Source organism: Eupeodes corollae, chromosome 1 (assembly GCF_945859685.1).
Source record: "Eupeodes corollae chromosome 1, idEupCoro1.1, whole genome shotgun sequence".
Taxonomy (NCBI): Eukaryota; Metazoa; Arthropoda; class Insecta; order Diptera; family Syrphidae; genus Eupeodes; species Eupeodes corollae.
Genome location: NC_079147.1, coordinates 183,026,547 through 183,050,048, shown reverse-complemented (window position 1 = coordinate 183,050,048; position 23,502 = coordinate 183,026,547). Strand labels below are relative to the sequence as shown.

Below are 23,502 nucleotides of genomic sequence, written 5' to 3'. Positions count from 1 at the left end.
TGGTTTTTAAATTGTTCTTAGCAAAATGTAAGATAAAACTAATGTATTGATTAATTTAGAATATTTTTTTTATAAATGAAAGATTTTAACATTTTTAGGGGAAGACACTTTTTAACATTTCAACACAATTCTCTGTTTGAGGATTCTCTTTTCCTCTGCTTACAATAGGAATAAAAAGTCAAATACTGCCCATTTCCAAAAATTACACAAATTATTCTGTTTAGGTGGATTGATTAAACTTAATTTTTTTTATGAATTAAAACAATTTATCCACCATTCCCAATATTTTTACATAAACAGCTGTTTATTTAAATGTCAAATTGGTTTGGGATAATGTAGTTGAACCGATGGAAAGCAGAATGCAAAGGCAGTTTGAAAGGGAATCGAATATACGATCCACGAGAAAAGCAGAATAGGGCTGTATTTTTGTAATGAAAACAAAATGCAGTTATTGCAAAAAATAATGCAAAACGTAAACCCGAAGACCTCCGAGAGTTTTGGAATAGTCTAAGAGACAGACTCAACCTCCAGGACCACCAATGCACCTCTGTCAAATTGGTTAAGGATAATGTAGTTAGGATAGCAGAATGCAAAATCAGTGTGAAAGGGAATCGAACGGGTGAATCGAAAATGCGATCCACGTGAATAGCAGAATAGAGCTGTATTTCAAAAAATTGTTCGAATATCAAATGTCAAAAAATTGCACGTTCCGTGATAAAAAACTTAACTATGTATGCATATGCAAGTTTTAGTAGCAAGTGTGATAACATTTAGCTTTTATAACATCCTGGAGGCGATTCTTCATAGAGAGAACTAGTTGTGAAGCGACTTCCGGCGAAATTTTGTTCCATTCTTCCAATATAACGGCTCTTAGCTGGTTTTATTACTTATTTTTGATTTTCGGACCTTTCTTACTAAATAATCTCAAAAATGCTCAATGAGGGTCTGGGGATTATGGAGGATGAGGCAATTGCGATTTAACATTATAGAGAAGCCACTCCTTTACTATCCTTGGTGAATGTTTAGGATCGTTGTCTTGCACAAGTTAAAAATAGTCTTTAAGAACAATTTTTAAAGCGCCGGCTTTCAAATTTACTTTTAAAATTTGTAAATATTTGTTTTTAATCCATTGTTGTTTCTAAAAAAACTAAATTTTCCCCACCAGTTAACCCCATAGCTCACTAGACCATACATTTTTTTTTTTATAATTAGCGAACAATAAAAGGGTTTTGTATACCTTTAATATGCCAATGACACAGTGTGAGCATTAGGAAAAGAGGGAAGGGTTGGATTGGAGTTGTCGGTGTACATTGGTTTTAAATTTCTGAACATTGCAATGACAGGGAAAGGTAGAGCGTGGCAAGGCGTTCCACATTCGCGTAGTACGGCTAAAAAAAGAATATCTGTACTTCATAGTACGGCCGAAGTTGGGCTCAAGGGTAAACTGATGGGCATTCCTAGAAGCGCGGGTATTACGGTTAAATTGTTTAAGGGGAGGAATGCAACTGGCTATTTCACTAGAGCATAGTCCGTTAAAATAACGGTAAAAAAAGGTGAGACAAGAAACCTTGCGTCCGTGATCGAGTGATTTAAACGAGTTGATGATGTTAATGTTACCAATCATTTTAAATCTTTTTTTTGAATACTGTCCAAGAGGCTTAAATAAGTTACTGGAGCACCAGCCCAGAGATGAGAGTTATATTCAAGTTTCGGACGTATATAGGTTTTATAGATTGTAGCTAGATCAGACGGAGAGACAAATTTCTTGCAACGTCTCAAAAAACCTAGACATCCAGCATTTTTGGCAACATCGAGTATGTGATCGCTCAACAAAAGGTGGTTGCTGATGCACATTCCGAATGTCAATATTTTCCGTTTCGTTGATGCACTCATAGATAGCGACAAAGAGGGTTTATCTCGATTTAACGATGCAAGACAGCATTGCGTTTTCGAATCATTTAATTCCACACGATTTTTTATTAAATATTGTACAATGCTGTGTAGGTCGGAATTTAATGAGCTAATCATATTTTGTCGTTACAGTTCCACATCCGAAGAGCTGGGTTGTGTGTCTGGAAACGAATATAAAAAGCTAAGAGTGCTATCGTCAGCTAAACAATGTACTGGTTTAGAAGTAGCAGACAGAAGATCATTTATAAAAATGAGGAAGAGGGTCGGAGAAAAAAGGGAGCCCTGGGGCACACCAGCATTTATTTTATTAGTTTCAGACTTGAATCTGTCCAAAACAAATTGTATTTAACGGTTCAAAAGAAAATTTCTAATACAACGAAGAAGAGATTCGTCGATACCGAAAGCACGCATTTTCGATAAGAGAGCAAGATGCCAAACTTTATCAAATGCCTTTGAAATATCAAGTGCAATAATCTTACTTTCTCCAAAACGATGTAAAGATCTGTTCCACTGTTCGGTGAGATGAACCATGAGATCACCAGTGGACCTATTGCTACGAAAGCCGTATTGCCGGTCATTAAGAAGCTTCCGTTCCTCAAGATATTTCTTAAGCTGATAAGTAATCAGCATTTCCATGACCTTAGAAAGAAGGGACGTTATTGCTATCGGTCGGTAATTTGTGGGTGGAGAAGATTCGCCTTTTTTTGGCATTGGCTGAACAAAGAAGAATAGGATAGATGGAAAAGCTTACTTATCTTCCACACCGTCCGACCCAAAGACGTGAAACTTGCTCTCGTCAAGAAATAACACATTCTTCCAAAAATCATCTGGTTTTGAAACGTATGCATTCGCATAGTTCAAGAGTTTTGAAATATAGGGTTTTTATTTTACCGTGCTACCATTATATCCCTTTGAAAGGATTCAATTTCAAGTTTTCGTTCCATATGAGCGTCTAGTATTTTTTTTCGACCTCTTCCTTGGGCCTCTTCAAAGCTTTTATTTTTCAAATATTTTTTTTAATACATATTGAACTGTAGACCATGGTCTACCAATAGTTGACCACATCTTAGCGTAATTTTTCCGTCGTTTCTTAGTTTAAATCAGTTTTCTTACTTTAAGAGATACTTTTTTATGAGAAACTTCGCGAAATTAAAAAAAAAAAGATCTCTCAATATCATTACAGTACACAATTTAAATTTCAAAAAGAACCGTTGTTTCCATTTTGTTAGAGAAGAGAGCAGTGTATGAACATTTTGTTTGATGTACGAGCAATTTTTTGACATTCTTGGCAAAATTCTACTAACGGTAAAAAAACCATGAGGCAAAGCTCGAACATTTTGTTACATTTCCTATTATACATTATAATTTTGTCAAATAAAGGAAATAAGCTCAGATTTGTGGTAGAAAGTTCACAGTGTAAAACGCATTTATTTTCAATTGCTGTACGTGCAATTTTTTGATGTAGTGTATCTTTGCGGCCTAAGATTCATCAAAAATTGGTATATTGGCGTTTGATCTCGGTACTCAGTTCGATGAAAAAAATAACAAAGTAAAATCAAACGAAACTCGAAATTCCACATTCAAAAGCTTGATGATCGATTATAAAACAAATTTTAAATTATTAGTAAGTAAATTATTATTGATTAATCAATACAAACTTTAGCCACCCTTGGTACAAGAAAGAATTGCGTTTATCGCGTAACAAAAGAAATAAGGCATTTAAAATTTATCTCAAAACTCTGTCTCCAATCAACTTCTCTTTTTATGTTGAATTTTTTAACGATTTTAAGTATCTTTCTAATTTTGTACATGCTATTTATGTTACTGATATGGGCACCTCTTTGAAAGAGACTCCTAAAAAATTGTTCATTTATTTCATCAATTGATCGAAGATCTGCTGATTACAAAATTACTACAAGCTAATAAGATATGTAAATATTTAAAAGGAATTTTAGATTAAATTTAATTAAATAATTAATCAATTAGATATTTCAAGAATTTTTTTCTTAAAACAATCTCTATTCATACAAAGGGTAATTTTATTATAAACCATTTTAAATAGATACAGAGAACGCGTTATTGGTTCATTTAGACCATAATTAGTCCTATGAAGAGAAGGATAAAATAATTCATTTATGTTGCGAAAAACTCGTGATGGAATATGGAATGGAATTAATGAAAGCAAATCAAAAGAATTTATTCTGTTATCAATAATATCTTAAATGAACAAAACACTTTGGACTTATATCCGACATTTAAGCGTTTTTAAGGCAATAAGCGCGCACCTTGATTTATAATGTAAAGACCCAACCCAGTTAAGTTTTCGAATAGCATAAAGAGTGAATCTTTTCTGAACTCTTTCGATTCTCAAAATATTATTTTCATAAAAAGGAGACCTGACGATACAACAATATTCTAAAACAGGTAGAACTATAGACATAAATAAGGTCTTCAAAGCATAGGCAACCTTAAAATCTTTGGAGTTCTGTTTCAAAAACCTAAAAGTGAATTAATTACCTTTAGATACAATTCAATCAACATGAGATCTAATAAATCTTTGAATCAAGCATCACCAAGGTCATTAACTTCAATTACCCTCAGAAGATTAACATCAAAGAATTTATATTATAAGGGATAATGACTTAGATACACTTAAAATTTTACACTTCGAGTAATTTAGCTAAAGATGATTGTAGTTTCACCAATTAAGAAAATTGTTTATATCCAACTGCATTAATAAGCAATCTTCAAGTAAAGTTGTTGTTGTGAAAACTTTCAAAGGACTATGATGCACGTAGTCAAAGCCTTTAACAAAATCAGTATACAGGACATCAACTTGTCTACCCTTTTCAGAATGCTTATAACAATAATTTGCAAATAGACTTAAATAAGTACACGTTGATTTACACTTTACAAAACCATGTTGTTTTTGAGACAAGAAATTCTTGACAGCAAAATAAAGTCTTTGGGTGACCATTTTTTCAAAAAGTTTGGAAACTTAAGGAAAATCAGATGGCTTTCCAGTTTTCACTTACAAGAACCTTTCATTAGAGAACACTGTTGATATCTGTAACGCTTTCTCAAAAAATTTCCGTAGAGTTATTAAATGTATATTTCAATAACTTGCCTTTTATTTTTTTCTAATAACCAATGGTTATCCCTCCAAAAGCAAATGTATTTTGTTCGTTGACTTTTTTACAGCTGTTGAGCTGTCAGACAAAGCTAATTTGTTCAGCAAATTTGAACTAGGGCTTCTGTTTGGAGTCACATTACGTTACATAACGTTCTTTACCTTACGGTTTGGCCAGAAAATCCTTAGGATGTTACGAAGACATCTATTCACGAAGTTTTGAAGCTTTCTTCTAAGGCCAGAAGTAACCTTTCAAGGGCTGCACCCATTAAGATTCGATATTTGTGCGAAACAGTCGTAGCTTTGTTTTTAAGCTTTTGCTTTGCCAATGCGGCAGATGACGTCTTGTTCGGTTCCGCCTTCGATGGAGACGATACTCCCAAGGTAGTGAAAGCTCACCACTTTTTCCTACGGTTGGGAGGAAATATTTATTTGAGAGGATGGTCGGGATCCGAGGCTGATAATTTTTTTGACGTTGGCGCTGCTTGTAAAAGCTCTGCGGCAATTCCATCAAGTCCTATCGCTTTGTTGTTCTTAAGTGCTTTAATTGATGTATTGATCTCATCTTTACTGGGAGGTACGGTGCGGATTCGGAGATTAGTTTGTTTAGGCGCTTCAGAATGCAATGCACGTTGCTTGCAAACACAACCGAGGAAGTGTTATTTCCACCTTCTGACTTATTCATCCACCAAAATTATCACAGTAGTCTGCTTCTTTCACCAGGTGTTGCTTTGGGCTGTGTGCACCGGTCAGATCTTTGATTATTCTGTAAACGGTCCTGCTGTCGCACCTGTTTGCAACATCTTCTGCTTCTTGTGCCAATACGTTGATGTAGTTACGCTTGTCACGGCGCACAAGCCTCTCTCTTTTTCATGTGGAACGAGGACTCCAGCTCATTTCTTTCTTCCCCTTGTGCAGCAGGGGATAGTTAAGCCCGTAACTATTTGCGTTCGTTGATCCTTGCCCAAGATTCTTTTGAAAGCCAGGTATTGCTGCTTCCTCTTTTTCGACCGACTATTTTGTCAGCGCTTAAAATTAAATTATTGGGAAAGGATCCCAATTTGGGGGCTCGTGTTATTCCGTTGGATCTCTGAACTGTAGCTGTAAGCAATCGTAGCTTAGCTAGCATTAAGTGGTGGTCACGGTCAAGTCTCATTCATTTTTGAACAGAAAAACTACTACAAGAATGCACCAGATATACACTTTTAAAAACCAGTTTATAAATGTCATCAAAGAAGTTTTTTTTTTAAAGAATGACAGAAATAATTAAGTTTTTTCCTTGAGTAAATATTATATTTCAATTTTTTAATAACAATCATTTTATTTTGGTCAAAAATTTAGTAGATATTCAATTATTTTACTTATCTTGCTGATATTTTCTTGCAGAGCAGTAAAATTACTGCAGATTTGATCGCATTTCAGCTTTTAGATTGTTTTTTTGAACAGAGTTACCGACTGCTGTAATTTTCACATTATCAAACTTGCCCATAATTTGTTAAGCTGGCGATTCACGACTTACAACCAAATAGATCGCTGAGCTGTTACGCTATTGACTCATTTGGAACTGTTTGGATTATCAAATTGCCGTAAATGAAATTTTTTCCGACGAATTTAATCATAACATGGCTTGGGCAAGTAGATTTTGTGTCTGTATACCATCCACAATTTTGTCGTTAGTATTCATCTTCCTTTTCTTTGTAGCTTGAGATATCGTAGAAGTAAAGACTGCAGTGTTATCTTCCTGTTTGATTTCAGTGCTCAAATAAAAAAACATCACCAGTACATCGGGTCCAAAGAAGCATAATATTCGCAATGTGACATTCTGTACTTTTTTTGGGAGCGAAGTACCTCCAATGCTTCCTTCATTCCTACAAGCTGAAGTGTGGTCTCTCCTAAGGTGAAAACCTTATCAATTTAATTTGGCCCACTTCTCCTCCATTTTGATAATAATAAAGTATATTTACTAATGATAAATAAAAACTAATAAATGTACACATAAAATGTATTTTTATTTTAATTTTTCTTTTTAACAACGCAGATTACATTTCTTGTCAGTTTTCAATAAGAATTCTATTCACGTTATTTTTTTTTTTTTTGTAAAGCCTAAATAGTAGTAATTATTACGAATAGGTAACTTAAACGCGTACAAATCGAAAGTTTGTACTTATACTCTTGATAATAGCTAAAATAATAAGAAAAAAATAAACAAGTCATAGCTTCAAGCTACTTAAAAAATTATGAGTTTTAAAATCAAGAGGAAAGAAAAAACTTAACACCACACTCCAATCAAAATAGGAAAAATATCTTAGTAGCATTAAAACGATTTTAAGCCCAGTCTTCTTCTTCTTCCAAAGCCGCTGGTGCAGAATTTCCATTGTTATTAAAGTTATCATTTCCCTACAAAACAAAACACAAACATATGCAAACTTTTCGTTGGCCCCTTCATTCTCTTTTTGTTTTACCTTGTTTCGGAAATCTCTTCCACCAAATTTGTTGCCAAAGTTTCCGCCTCCACCACCACCGCCAGCATTAAGCAAGAAGTCGGGCACCGGATGATCTGCCAGTTTGAGAATTTTTGCCAAATCTCCTGCCAGAGCACTATCCGCTTCGGGATCATAGAAACTAGTAGCCTTACCATCGTTTCCGACACGTCCAGTACGACCAATTCGATGGACATACTCATCGATACTCTTTGGCAGATCATAATTAATTACATGAGAGACGTTTTTGATGTCTAAGGAGGACATTTTTGTTTATTAAGATATTTCAGTAAGTGAAACAATTTTTTCCTTACCGAGTCCTCTAGCTGCGACGGAAGTAGCAATCAATACTTTCATTTTACCAGTTTTGAAATCTCGCAATGCCATTTCACGTTGACTTTGCAAGCGATCGCCATGAATTGAGGTTGTTGGGAATTCGGTTTCGGAGAGAAGGGAAGCCAAGAAATCAGCTCCACGCTTCGTTTCCACAAACACAATTGTGCCCTCCGGATCTTCGTTCAAAATTTCCTAAAGCATTTAAACAAAAACAAAACACTTAAATTAACATGTCTTTTTGTCTAAAAGACAGAAATGTCTATACATATTTTCAGCTTCATCCCTAACTCTAAAACAACATAACACCGGTATTCTCACTGCTATTTGTTTAACTGATGGTAAAGTGAGATAGAATAAACCAAAGATGAAACAATACTACCAAGGCTTAATTTAAAGCGCTCCCGACGCCTAATTTTTTATAATAGATCTTAAGGTAATTTTATAAGGGATTTAACGTGCGTTGCTGAATAGATTAGGTATGCTTATACAGAAGCATGGCATTTCCTATCAAAAGGACGTTGCTTTTATGAGATTCGATGAGATTACAAGAATCCTAGCGGTATAACAGATTTAGACCAGCTCCAGTTAATTTAATTACAGAGCAGAACAGAAACTCGAAAACCATTCACAGTCGATCAAAGCACCCATTGCAATTTAACCTAACTTTACCTTGCTAGTCTTTCATGCTTTTTTTTAATCCATCAACACAACTTCCTTATCTTATCTTGACGCCATCAGCTAAGTTGACTCTCTGTTTGGATGAGACGTTTAACTATTTGTTGGAAATGGTAGCCAGCTTAGCTGCATGAAGTGTACCTCAATCACAGCCTTACAAACATTCCTTTCGTTTGTCTCATTTCTTTCGAGTGAAAAAATTGCCGTTCAGAAATGCAATATAACAGAAACAGGCCTTTTAATCATGGAAATATAAAAAGCACTATTGACAAAAATAAAGATAGGCATTCAAACAAATTTTTAAAACCATACACACATTTAATTCGAAAAGGCTAACAGAAATCCCTGCTCGAAAGGAGTGGATGGTAAACGGGGTCATAATAGCAAATTCTGTTACGGTGTTTATGGAACATCCCAAAACGGAAGAGGGGGCTAAAGTCCGATCAAATATTTTCATCTAAAACTTTTGTGACTTTTGCTGTCTTTCTTAGACAGTGTTACTGTCTTTCTTAGACAGTGTTACTGTCTTTCTTAGACACTGTTATTTGCGATTCAGTAACCGCTGAAGACCTTTATTACTACAGTTTGGTAAACAAAAGACATGATTATCTAAGCAGTGATCAAAGTTATCTGTAACATTGTCAGTCAATGGTAAGACAGGGCCAAAGAAGCTATTTTCACTTAGCGAAGCCAGAAAAATTGGCATTCGATAGGTCCCAGTTCATTTTGATATTGACGGAAATGATAAGGCATACAAATTTTCCAAAAATCGATTAAATGCTTCATCCGAATAGTATCACAGCAAATTTACATCTCATCTGACATATAACAAAGGTGTGAAGACGAGGAAAGAAGGATAATTTTTAATTCCTCTGCAAATACCCAAATCTATTTAAAAAAGAAAACAACACTAGAAAAATACTTTATTCGATAACTTATATGAAATCTAGTCTGATTGCCTCTTAAATTCTGTCAAAAGCCAGGATAGGTCAGGGAAGCACCAACAAGCCTTTGATACGGACGGCTTTTACTAATGACAATCCATGGGAACGATTTTAGTGCTATGAATTTAAGATACGCGTGTTTAAGGCCTCTTAACTATTTGTTTCATAGTGGGGTCGCAATGGAACTAATATATTGATACTTTTTTGATATGCTCTCAGAAGTTTCATGGCGAAAACCAAATCTAGTTGTGCAAAATGTAATTGAAACTTTCGGGAACCAAGGGTTATTTAATAGACCACGTAGACAATTAGTGAATACCATAGAATACTATTAATCAAATATTACCGCCATCAAGGAAAAGCGTTGAGAAGGGACGGGGAAAAAAAAGGATTACAAAACTGTGACATATACTATGTTCACTGCTAACAAAAAAAAAATCCTTGGCGCCAGACTTAGGCAACAATTTATCAATAGACGTCACCTTGATCATTGCCGACCTGCAACGAAGACTTACTCTTGCTAACCGCCGTTTTTTTTTGCTAAGAAAGTGGCAAAGCCCACTCTCGAACTATTCAAGACTCAAAGCCAACTCTCAAGCTATACAAGAGTTATCATTGCCGACCTGCTACACTGCGCAGGAGCATGGACAATGACAAAAGCGGATGGAAGCCCCTTGGGTCGTTTCGAGAGAAAAGATCTTCGTGTGATCTACGGACTCGTTTAGATAGAAGGTTAGGGGGGGAGAAGATGAAACGACGAACGTAGACTTAGCTAGAAGGATACAAATCCAACGTCTGACATTGCTGGGTCATGTAGAGCGCATAAAAACAATGCTCCGACCGAAAGTCTTCTGATTCACCCGATTTTCAATATCGTTCAGGCATCCGACAACCAGTAAATTCCACGCCGTTCTCTGGCTAGTCGATTTACTCCTCATTCGTGTAATTTAACGCCTCTAGACTAATGTCAACATAACGTCATTTATTTATGCCATATGAAAAAAGTCGAGTTCCATTCATTGTACGTTTTGATTGTTATATTAAAAAAAGCTGTCAAGTCCTTGGAAAACTACCTTGCCAATTGTAAAAATTGCAGTTTACCAACATCAACATTGATAACCTTAAAAGATTAGTTCAGAGCTCACACGTCAACACTAGAGGCACTATCTTTCAAAACGTCTGTCCAATTACTAGCATAACCGGAAGAACTCAGCGTGATGTCAATGGGGCTTTTGTGAGTATTGAGGCAGAGGCAGCAAAAATGAGTTAACGATTAATGAGGGCAAAACAAAGTACATGCTGTCGTCAAGAAAGGACCTACAATACCGAATACAATACTTGATCAAAAGGTCACCATCGTCAGACGTAACTTACGAGATAGTCAAGGACTTCGTCTACCTAGGCTCCACTTTCAACGCAGAAAATAACACCAACGCTGAGATCAAACGAAGAATAAGTCTTGCTAACCGCTGTTTCTTTGGACTAGGAAAGCAATTGAGTGGCAAAGTCCTCTCTCGAAGGACCAAAGTGTCTTTATATAAAAGATCATCCATGTCCTGCTATACGGTACAGTAGCATGGAATATGACAAAAGCAGATGAAAGCACCTTGGGTCGTTTCGAGAGAAAAGTTCTTCGTGTGATCTACGGTACCTTATGCATCGAAGGGGAGTGGAAGAGAAGATGGAACGACGAGCTGTACGGGCTGTACAGCGAACGTAGACTTAGCCAAAAGGTTGAAAGTCCAACGACTAAGAGCGCATGGAAACCAATGCTCTGGCCCGGAAAGTCTTCTAATCCACACCCACAGTACAGCGCAGTAGAGGAAGAACTTGGAGCGCCAAACTGGAGATATCTATTTGGGTACCAAGTTAGATGGAGAAGTTTGTTGGGTGAGCCCCTAGTTCACACAGGACTGTAGCGCCACCTTAAGTAAGTAAGTATATTGATAACCTTATTCAGACTGTAGTGAAATGCGAATACAGTACAGACAAGGCCTACCGTACATCATACTGGCTCTATACAGAATAAATTGTATCATGCAGAAGGTTTTTTAATAATGATATAGAACTTTGAAAAGTATTAAAAAAAAATATGTTTTAAATTGACATGAAATTTACTTCATTCGATATATACCTGCCGGACTGTAGCGCCACCTTAAGTAAGTAAGTAAGATATATGCCTGCCACCACGGCTTGCTCGGATGTAGCCTAGTCTGGTGGTTAAATTTTGGATTCTTTGAATCCTTTCGAGATTGTGGGCGCAGATAATCAATTTCGCAGATGCAAACAGAAAATAATAAAGTGGTGTTAAATCTTAAAATCTTAAGCGACCAATTCACGGGTCCATTACGTGAAACTTTGCGGCTACCAAACGTTTCTTTTAATTAATCAATATTGGTACGAGCTGTGTGCTATTACGGTTATTCAATATATGAAGGAAAAAGTCAGGAATCATATATGTATATACTCTAAAGTGGTCACCAAATTGACTGTAACGTTTTGGCCAGCATGGTAGGGACCAATTCCTTCACTAACCCATTAAGCACACCAAATAATCCGTTTTTGTGGATTCAACGGTGTCTCGACGTACACTTTAGAATAATCGACACTCCAAGCATGGCACTTTTGTTTATTGTCTTGACGCTTTCATTCAACCAAAAATGATCTTCATTGCTAAACAAAATTCTATTATGAACATTGTGATCAACGGACATTTTTGTTTTGGTTCCATTTATCTAATCTACGTCTTGCTAGGTTATTCTTGCAAGGCAAATCCAAACTAAAAAATAAAAGCCACTAGTTTCTTTAAAGAACCATGCTGCCTTCTAAAGAAAATACATTTCACCCCAACGGCTCTTTCATCAAAATAACAGCCAAAAGCAACTGAAACAATTTCAACCAAATAGAGAACCATTGGGATGATATATAAACATAACTCAATGCATCATAGAGATCTTTTTATAGTTATAAAAACTCTAATAACTATTATTCTAGGTATCTTACTTTGAGGGATACTTGAGAATGGCAAATATAAAAAATACAAAGTTCAAGTTAACCTCGAATCTTTAAAATCAAAACTTTACTCACCAATAACTTAGCTCTCTTTTGGAATTTTGAAACTTCATATACATTCTGCTTAACATCCGAACAAGCTCCACCAACTACACCCACAGCAACGAATATGTAATTATTCAAAAATTGTCCAGCTAATCGTTGAATTTCTTCGGGGAAAGTCGCCGAGAACATCAATGTTTGACGTTCTTCCATTGGTCGAATTGTTGGATGATTCATAATTTTTGTAACCGATTCCATGAAACCCATATCAAGCATGCGATCGGCTTCATCTAACACAATAAAACGTGTATCTTCAAATGTTATAAAACCTTTGTCAACAAAGTCCAATAGACGGCCAGGGGTAGCGATTAGAATGTGACAACCTTTCTGTAAATTACGAAAAACAGTAACAGATAAGAAATTTAAAAAAAAAAAAAAAAAACCATTTACTAACCCCAATATTTTCTCCTTGATGTTTTGATGATGTGCCACCATATACAATGCTTATCTTCAAATAAGACCCAAGTGCAAACTTTCGAGCTTCACTAAAAATCTTTAAAAAAAAGAACAATCCATTTAAATATATTTTTGTAACCTTTATATGATTTTATCTATCTTTTTCATACTTGAATACTCAATTCTCTAGTGGGTGAGACAATTAAAGCTTGAGGTTTTCCTATGGAGAGATCAGTGCTATCGGATAAAAGTCCATGGATAATAGGCAAGAGGAAGGCTGCCTTGAAAAGTTGGAAATAAAAACAAGAAATTCATTAAATTTATAACCATTTCTAGTTGAATTTTTAGAAACTTACTGTTTTTCCAGAACCAGTCTGGGCACATGCCATGAGATCACGTTTATCCAAAACTATAGGAATCGAAGTTTTTTGAATGGGAGTTGGGACAATGTACCCGGATTTTTTGACATTATCCAAAACGAGTCCTCTAAGGCCGGATTCTTCGAAGCAAGTAAATGCTGGCGGGGGATTTTCACCAGAAACCTAAGTTTTAAAAAAATTACACTCGTATCATCATAAAGATCCACTAATCTTTAACCTTGACTGGAATCTTTTCATATTTGGCGAAATTAATTCCAGTTGAGATGCCCTGATTGAACATCTCATCCTCGTTGTCTGTTGGTTCTGGGGGTATGTAGAATTCTCGAGGTTTCTGTGGCTCGCCGCCATCCTCGCCATTCTCATTTTCGCCCTTGTTGTTGTTAAAGGAAGAATTGTAGTCATCGCTATTTCTACCACCTCGTCCGCCTCGGCCACCACCACGTCCTCGCCCTCTACCACGTCCACCTCCTCGGCGATCATCACCACCACCGTAATCTAGATTCACACAGCACAAACTTATCTCTCAAGACCACTTTAAGCCACGTGTTTTGTTTGCCTTACCATTTGAATCACCTCTGCCGTAACCACCTCCGCCATAACCACCGCCGCCTTCATCGTTGTTGTCGCCATTTTCGCGTCCATTGTACCGGCCGCCACCACCTCCTCTTCCGCGAGCTTAAACAGAAGAAGATATAGCGGCAAATTAATTTCACACTCGAGCGATTAAATGACACTCCTCTTTCTTACCGCCTCCACGACCACGTCCGCGTCCTCTTCCTCGGCCACTATCACCACCATATCCTCCGCCTCCGCCGCCACCACCTCCATCTTCCTGATCATCTCCATTCGCGTAGGCATCTGGTTTCCAACCTCCTCCTCCTCCTGATTCTTCCTCTCCACCATTATATTGGCCATAGCCGCCACCTCCGAAAGCCTTTCCAGAACTCTCCTAAATTACAAAAACATTTTCTTAGTCTCAATTCAATAAAAAAAGGATTCTATAAAAATCCATGCTTCCACCAAAAGCTTACCTGCTCTACGTCGTCCCACTCGTCAGCCATTCCTACGGAAGAATAAAACATTTTTTTTTCGTTTCAGCAATTGGAGCTTGGATTTTTTTAGCAATACAATAAAAAACAAAAACAACGTCGTATGTAAGTTTCCCAGCAGAAGCCTGATCGCGATCAATCTCAAATACCACTAAACATTCTCATATTATTACACAGATATCCCAGCGCAGAACAACAGGGAAAGGGAAATGCGAGATCAGGGCTTATATTATTTTGCCGGGAAACGCGTTTGTTGTTGTTGTTTTTGTTATATCGGGATGTTTAGTTTTTTGTTTGAAGTAAGTCCACGGTATAAAAAAAAACCTTTATGTAGGTTTTTTAAGCTTAAGTGTGTAGTGTGCTGTTATTTGCCAAATGTCAAATTTTGCTATTTTTTGTTTGTTGCCGGGTAAACGTCAAATTCATTTTCTGTTTGACTTGCGCATTAGATTTTCGGACTGAACTCAGAAAAAGTGTATTCAGCAGACAAGAAAAGATTTTTTTAAGAGCCGTTGCTCATTTGAAATTATTCCAGTAAATTTTGTTTGAATAAAGTCTCCAAGAAAAAAAGCTACAAAGATTTTAAATCCTGCTAAGCTCACATTGAAAGTGGGCTCATAATGTAATTTTAATTTTACTGATCTGCAAAATAAGAATAAGCAAAAAGTTCTTGAAAGAGAAATTGAATACTTAATTAGGGTGGATCGTTTTATTTTGGTAGAAATAAAATTGCGTTTTGTTTTTGAAATTGGACAAGATTTTGGAGCCTGTGTGCTGCCGACTAAGGGAGATATAATACGATGTTATTTGTGGTTAAGTCGCAATAAGCAAATCAAGAAAAGATTTGGATTCATATAAAAAGCTGATTCACTTGTTCAAGGATGAAGTACAATCTTTATTCGATATAGCTGCATGCAAATGTGAGAAAGGTAAGTTGCAATTTTAGAAAGACCTTTTTTAATTGATCAACGAACGAACCGATAAATGGCCGTTGACAGTATTGACATTAAAACTTCTATTAAAAACACCTGTCCAAATAAGTTTTGGACGAATATAGCTTTATAAATTATAGCCAGATCAGGGGGTACAAATTTGTTTTGATTTCTGTTTATAGAAATCAGGCTGAGTCAAATGAATACTTCCAGCTCTAGGAACGTTTTCCTCACATAAATATATATTGTTTGTTTGTATGATTGCCTTTCATTTAGATAAGCCTTATCAGGTTATGGGTCCAGGTCTTGTGTAAACTGCATTAGAAAATTGCATCCAATGATTTGAAAGTCTCTGTAGACAAGTTTGAAGGTCCTAGCGATTGGGCGAAATGAAAATGGCAAATGGGTGTACTTTTTCGTGCATATGATCTCAAGGGGATCGTTTCCGGAGAGAAAAAATTTCCTACAGTTACACGAACATGAAGAGCGGAAGAAAAGATAGAACAAAACGATTGGTTGAAAGAAGATGCAAAAGCTGCTGTCTTAACATGTCAATATTCCAAGGACATTTGGGATAAATTATGCTCTCGTTTTGAAAGAAGCAGCATTCAAAGGCTTAACATGTTAATAGACAGTTTCTTCCAAGCAAGAAAAGAGGAACAGAAGGACATCTGTGCACACATTGCGAAAGCTATTTGTAGACCTTAATGATGAACTAGCCAAGCATAAGGAAAATATCCCCTCAGAACACATTCTAAATGGCAGAATCATGTCAACCCTTGGTATTGAATTTCACCATTTTCAATGATCGAGAAGTTATGCCCAATTGAATCTAGAGAAACGAAGCAAAATATCAAGAGTGATGGAGCTGCTTTTGTGGTAAGAGGACATTTTAAGAAAAAACAGAAGCAACCAAAAAAGGCAAATAGTTAACTGGAACGTGCTAAGATGAAATTTCCATGTAATAAATGCAAAGAACTCGGGCATTGGGCTGCCAAATGTCCACAGAACAAATCCACACATGCAACATGAAGCAACCTGCTTTGATGACGTGCTCTTTAAATGCAACAAAATTACATTTTTTGAGACAAGATCAATGGTATTGTTAGTGGTGCTTCAAGTATACCACGAAAGATTTGCTCACCAGACTAAACGCTTTGTGAAGAGAGTTCTTGCCAAGATGAATATTAGTTTTCCCGAAAGTGTTGAAGAGTTTTGTGATGGATGTGCAGCTGGTAAAATGCATCGACTGCCTTTCAAGTCCAGAAGTGATCGATCAGTTACTGTTGGTACGTTAAACCATGCATATGTTCTAGGCCCGATTAAAACAACATCAGTAGGAGGATCCCGATATTATGTTTGTTTTAAAGATGATTTCAGCAAGTTTCGTAGGCTCTTCTGTTTAAAGCACAAGAGCAAGGTTTGTATATCACTTGAAACATTCTTGAATGAAGCCAAAACTAACGAACAAAAAGTTGAGATGTGATGGCGGTAGAGTTCGACAATAAAGAGGTACGAATATTGCTTAATATTGGACCCCCTTATACACCACAACAAAATGGAGCAGCAGAACATGAAAACCGAACAATTCTGGAAGCAGCTAGAAGTATGAGAGTCGCCAGTAAGTTGCCAAAATGTCTTTTGGCTGAGGCATTTATTCAGCAGCATATGTCCGTACAGGACCGACAAAAAACGTAAACAAGGTTCCATATGAACTATGGTAAGAAAAATAACTAGGAAATCTAAGCCATTTATGCATCTTTGGCACTGGATGTTATTTCCACATACCTCAGGAACTTCGTAAAAGATGGATATCGAGTGTGGATTCCAAACCTGAAGAAAATTGTCTGCAGTCCATAACGTTATTTTCAAGCCAGAATTGGTTTACAATGCGAAACCTGAAGATAGATTCTTAAAAGAATTCAAATCTAATGAAGACATTTCTATTGCTGAAGAAAGTACTGGAAACAGTGTTGAGTTTGTTTTTCAGAATGTAAATGGAGCAAATACTGAAGAAAATGCAGAAAAATGTATTGAGTTTGGCTCTTAGAATTAAGACCGTGAAAAATGTAACGAAGAAACTTTAAGTTCTGAATAAAATAAATCAATCAAGTTCAAGTTTTCAGAATGAGAAATGCTTCATTTTTCGATGCTGAAGATTCAATAGAAAACGAAATGAATCAACAGAAAAGAAAGAAAAAAGCCAAGTTGGATGACAGTTGGGGACTTTCTCATGTTTGCAGGTGAAGATGGGGTTCTATTCATGAACCGAGTTAATACTTTGAAGCCTTGAAGTCACCAGATAAAGCACAGTGGCTTTCAGCAATGGTAGATGAGTTATCATCTCTAAAAAAATAGGTATCAACCAATAATAATTTGATTCAATACAATTTTGTTTTGTGTTTATGGAGGAAATGTTAAAGCTAGATAAATCACTTAACAAAATATGTTACGTTGTAGCTTATACATATACTATAATTAGTTATTTTATTATGAGTTAATCAATTAGAAAAATTATTAATTAATATCAAATTAATACTTTAAGCTGTTTTCCTTAAATAAATATATCTTGTTTGTTTGTAAGATTGCCTTTCATTTAGATAATCCTTATCAAAATATATCAACCACGAACTTACTTAATTTGTACTTTGTTAGTTCTTTTATATCTAAAGTCATTTTGGGTGAGGAAAACATTTAAACTTTTTATTGAAGGGGTGTGAATATGAAATTGATGCACTGAACATACATACAAACTTTTTATTTTGAGAGCAGAGCTCAGCTTTCAAAAAAGAATTGTTTCTTTGTTTTTCAGTCATATCAGAACGCTTGGTCTGTAGTTTATTTTTGCGAATCAGAGCTAGCACGGAGCACGTTCTATGAGCTTTGAATAAAACGACCGAGCCAATGGATTAAAAAAATTAGCTTGGATAACTTCTCTCTTGATTGTAGTATGAAACAGGAGCATTGCAAATTCTTAAAATTACTAACAGTTCAATTCTCCGGTGTGTTTCATGAAAGCTCTTATCAAACTCTGCTCAGATCGTTCTCGACATGTTATTTTTTTGCTCAATGCTCCGAGCTTAAAAATGAAAACGCCTTATTAAAATCTATAGCATTTTTTTCTTTCTTACAACGAGAACTCTTGTAATCACAAACATATTTGATATAAAACCATGTGGTGCAAACTCAAGTCATCCAGGGCTCCCAATTCCGTGTAGGTTACTAAACTAACTACCATGAATGTTGTGCGTTTGTGGTCACAGTCCAAATGAAATCGTAAAATGTAAATATATAATTGCTGTTTTTGATTTTTTACAGTATGTCGCCCGCCAAGGAAGAGAAACTTTCAAATATTTGTTGGAAGATATTCCTTCAGGAAACGACAGTTTTTGTAGTGACCAAGATGACGGAGAAGAAAGAGACGATCAGCCAATTCCACTTTTGTTAGGGGATTCGATAGAAGTTCCCAATTATGGCTTTGATTCCGATGATGACCTCCCTTTATCAAACTTAGTTCAGCGAAATCCTAATGTTAGAGTCCAACACCGTGAATGTAAATAGACCAATGACACGAGCTCCAAAGACGAAGAAAAATTATAGAATGGACACACCTGGTGAGTTTTCGGAAAGTGTGGGAATATCTGATGAAATTCTGAGCATGGAGAACGTTGCCCCTCTTTCACTATTTCGGCTATTTTGGACAGAACATTTACAAAACATTTTCTGTTTTCAAACTAATCTTTCCGCAACTCAATTTGGAAAACCTTATACACCCACTATAACAGAAGAGCTTGCCGTTTTGAACTTGGTGATGGGTATAATAAAATGCCAAGCTACAAGGATTACTGGTCTTCAGCACCTGATTTTCGTGACAGCTATGTCTCGAAGTTTATGAGCTTGAATAGATTCAGTTGGCTTCTGAATTATTTGCACGTGAATGACAGTAGCGTAATGCCTGACAGAAACTACCCAAATTTCGACAAATTGTATAAAATTAGATCTCTACTGGACATTTTACGAACTAATTTTCGAAACAATTACAAGCCATCAAGAATTGCTATTGATGAAATTATGATAAAGTTCAAGGGAAGGAACTTTTTGAAGCAATACATGCCAAAAAAAAAAAACGACAAAACGAGGGTACAAGGTATGGATGATGTGTGCAGAGTCAGGTTAATGCCTTGATTTCGATTTTTATACTGGCAAGCAGGGAACTAACATTGAAACTGACTTAGGCGGTAAAGTTGTAACGAAATTTTGTGAAAATTTTAAAGGAAAAAATCATAAAGTCAATTTTGACAATTATTTCAACAGTTACAAGATGACAAAATTTTCGCCTGTGGAACGGTGAATTCAAATAGATAGTTCTTGCCGAAGCTAAGGCATTTACGCAGAGACAAAAGTTAGTTTGTTGAAATGGAAAACAAGAGATCAGTATTCATGTTGTCAAACTATCATGATCCTAAGAGAGTTGGTAAAGTTAACCGTAAAGAGCGCGATGGTACCTATAACGAGGTTTCCTGTCCAGAAGCCGTTAAATACTACAACGCGAACATGAATTTTGTCGATAGATTTGACCAGCTCAAAGGAAGTTATGCTGTTGATAGAATATCACACAAGTGGTGGCACAGGATTTTTTTCATTTCCTTGATTGTTGTGTGGTCTATGCTTTTTCAATTTATAAGGAACTGCAGGCTTGTCGCAAGGACCTAAACCCATTAACTCTGAAAGACTTCACACGAAGCGTATACAAGGGTCCAAGGGTCTTCTGGCGCCGGAATAAATCAGACAGAAGCAAAGCCCTGGTTTAGAACAGAGAAAACGAAGTTCTAGGTTCTCATCTCTTGGACCTGCATTTATCAACCGCCACAAGCCAACAGTCGCAGGAAATTCGTCTAGAATGCAGTCAACATCAACCATTTGAATTTTAATATTTTCTGCTATATTTTAGTCGATTTTAATTATAAAAGTAAAACGGAAATGATAAAATATTCGTAGTATACAATCGTGACTGAAAGAGTTAACGTGCAACATATTTGTTGCAGAGAGAAAAGATGCTTTATACGCTATTTAAAGCGAATCAGGAAGCTAATGGTAAGGAAAACTTATTCTCAGTTGTTTGTTATTAAAAAAAAAACCTGTACCCAATAGTTTTAACTCAAATAATACTCATGAGAATGAATGTCAAAGTGAGATAAAAACATACATGTTTACAGTTCCTAGGTACCTAACTTAAATTTTAATACAAACGTACTTAAACTGATGCTTGTGACATCAAACGCTGCTCTTCCAGTTCCCACATGTCTTAATAGTACCAAAAGTGAGATGGACTTATCAGTAAAACACAACGATGAGTACATTTCCTATTTAGAAACAGAAACTAGCAGTAGCAATACTACGGATTTTAGGGAATATGAGACTACGTTTGAGCCAGAAGTAGAACCTGAAGAAGCAATATTATCTATGTTCTTCCCGAATCTCCAAAACAAAAAAAAAATACCCAATGGAAAAAAGAAAGACTGCCTTGTTAAGAGGTAAGGAATAGGCATACTTCTCAATAAGGTGGAGTTATGTAAGAACATAGTTTCAATAATGGAAACTTGTTTGAACTTAGCAAAAATTGTGGTTATCAGCGTTTAAAAAATATCGATTTGAGTGCAAGAAAAGAAATGCTTTCTGGTTTTTTATAAGTTTTATAAAATGTTAACGCGAAAAATGCAGTGTTATTAAATCTCCAAAACGAACGGCACTCTTATAAATAAATATAAATATCACATTAATCTTGCTGGAAAAACAGTTCGGGGGTGTCAGTGTGATCTTTGTTCTCTTTTCCAAATAGGTTTAAGAAAATTGAGAATAATACAGCAAAAGCTCAGATCTGCACAGAACAAATGAGTAAAACATGTTGTTAGGGCAAATAAAGTTTAGGACAAAGTGAGGGCCTACATATGCGAACACATATGGGAGTTTCCTAAGAGTCGCATTATTTCAGATATAAAAACTCATTTAAAAGAAATGGCTAGCTCAATATGGACGTTTGTTCAATCAAACAGTGACATGAAGCATAGATATCATACTATTATTTGGTCTGATTAGACTGCGGCAGATTTGAAAAGGTTTTGCGAAAACACGAGACAGTTTACACCCCATATTAGTACCGAGACGGTACTTATTGACATGCAAAATCATTTTTGTTCATTGAGTGATCTTCCATATAAGCTTAAAGTACAAAATTCAACAAAAAACGTTGCTAATAAAAAGATCCAATTTAAGGACCCGATCAAAAAGATTCGAGTAGAGAAGTGTAGTTTCAACTATTACAAAGAATGCTTTGAAGAAAATGTTGATTTAAGCATGGTCATTATAGCCAAAAGCAGCAATCTCCTGATAAAAATCAAGATTGTATGCCAAGAGAAACCGAAAAAATGGAATCAACTTTATGAAGAAACAATTAAAAACTTAAGAACAGATAAAATTTGTTCCTCTAGAACATCAATGGTTTTATTTTCATGCGATTTCAGCAAGTCCTCGAGAAGGTAAAGAGAAAAAAAAAAAACAAAAAAATAAACTGCAGCCTTTCAAAATGTCACATAACACGCTTTTTAAATAAAAATCAAATAAATCCAAAAAAATTCCTGGATGAAGGAGTTATGCTCAAAAAAATGTAAAAAAAACTCAAAAACTATTTGCGATTAATAAAAATAATACCCAAACTATACTTCCAGAATTTTCTTGACTTTAAATTATACATAGGAAAAAAATATGATAACAAGAATATTTGTAGACAATGAACTTTATATGCATCTTCTAAGCGCTTCAATTATGTTTAGATCAGAAAGAAAAACCAAGCACTTCCACAAAACGAATAGTATCGGTTAATCCATCATTAGTTGAGAATTTGTTTGGTCTTGCATCGAAGCATTCAAAACGTGCAGCCATTTGACTAAAACACATTTGTGAATTTAAGAATAATGTAATTCACGAAAAACAATTAAATTGTCGTGGCACACATTTGGCACACTATTGAGATAACTGTTACTAAAAACTACAACAAATACAACATAAGCTAATCGTTGCGGCGACCAAGAGGATCGAAAATAACGGGACAAATTAAATGCACGCGCACAACCTACTTTCCTGTAGTTTGGTTAATTGTTAACGCTGTGTGCTATAAATCCATTCATCATGTTACAACATAATTTTTAAACAATTGTAATAATTTTTCATAAGAACTTACCAAGTTTTAAAACAAATTGTTGAGTTGGTATTCACGAGATTTGCACAACTTTTTCTCTATCACCTTTTCGAACTATCTAAACCACTTAAAAGACTTAAAAGACTACTTTTTTGTTTAATAAAGTAAAACTTAAATAATTATAATAAATAATCTAAATTATAATACAAAGATTAAAGCTAGCGAAAAAGCTGAAATCAGTAAAATAATTTGAAAAAAGACAATTTTCTTGCTTGCTGAACTGAAGATCGAACTGTCTGGACTTGATCAAGAGAAAAACGCGAATGGATAATGGAAAAATGAATGAATTAAAAATGGCAGACACAAAAAATAACGGTGCGTACAGGTATGGCCTAGAGGTAATACGCCGTTAAATGAGACAAACAAAATATAAGGAGTAGTTTGGAAAATTATACAGAATAGTTCCTGAATATATGCAACACATTTTAGTAGTATAAGGCTCTTGCCACACTCTTAGTTATATTTAAATTAATTTTGTTCTACATTAAATAAGAGCATAGTACCATTGAATTATTATTCATCTTTTTGTTTCATAACCCGTGTTTTTTGGCATTCAATAATTCCCAAAAAAACGCATCGGCAGTAGCCAGATTTTTGTATTTAAGAATTGGTACAACTGAAAGAAGACCTATCAGAATAATAATAAAAAAAAACACACATATGGAAGAAAAGTTAGTGAAATTCAAAAGAAATTACCAAAGAAAAACTAACTAAAACTAATAAAATGGACAATTTTCAAGAAAAAATGGTAAGAAAACATCTGGAAATTGAGATTTTATAAAAAAAAGTTCATTTAACAATTGCAGCTTTGACATAAAATATAATCTTTATGAAGGGGATTTTTTCGTAGACCACTAATTTAACATGTGGTGTGGTGGTGGTGGTGGAGCTTGTAGCTCA

General features: G+C 35.4%; 1 protein-coding gene across 2 annotated transcripts; it reads right to left on the bottom strand.

Annotated features, from left to right (window-relative positions):
- Positions 1 to 7,042: 7,042 nt before the first annotated feature.
- On the bottom strand, positions 7,043 to 22,857 carry LOC129941116 (ATP-dependent RNA helicase vasa). 2 transcript variants are annotated; one of them, XM_056049667.1, is made up of 12 exons: positions 22,585 to 22,857; positions 14,398 to 14,429; positions 14,114 to 14,315; positions 13,928 to 14,041; positions 13,584 to 13,861; positions 13,343 to 13,528; positions 13,157 to 13,267; positions 12,985 to 13,083; positions 12,564 to 12,917; positions 7,836 to 8,049; positions 7,504 to 7,775; positions 7,043 to 7,438 (listed from the first exon to the last, which is right to left on the bottom strand). In XM_056049667.1, the coding sequence occupies exons 2-12, from the start codon at positions 14,425 to 14,427 to the stop codon at positions 7,367 to 7,369; spliced, it is 1,932 nt and encodes a 643-aa protein (XP_055905642.1). In that variant the 5' UTR covers positions 14,428 to 14,429; positions 22,585 to 22,857; the 3' UTR covers positions 7,043 to 7,366. The 2 variants fall into 2 exon arrangements, with proteins under 2 accessions (XP_055905642.1, XP_055905641.1); XM_056049666.1 differs by lacking the exon at positions 22,585 to 22,857 and having other exon boundaries at positions 14,398 to 14,778.
- Between the last annotated feature and the right edge of the window lie 645 nt (positions 22,858 to 23,502).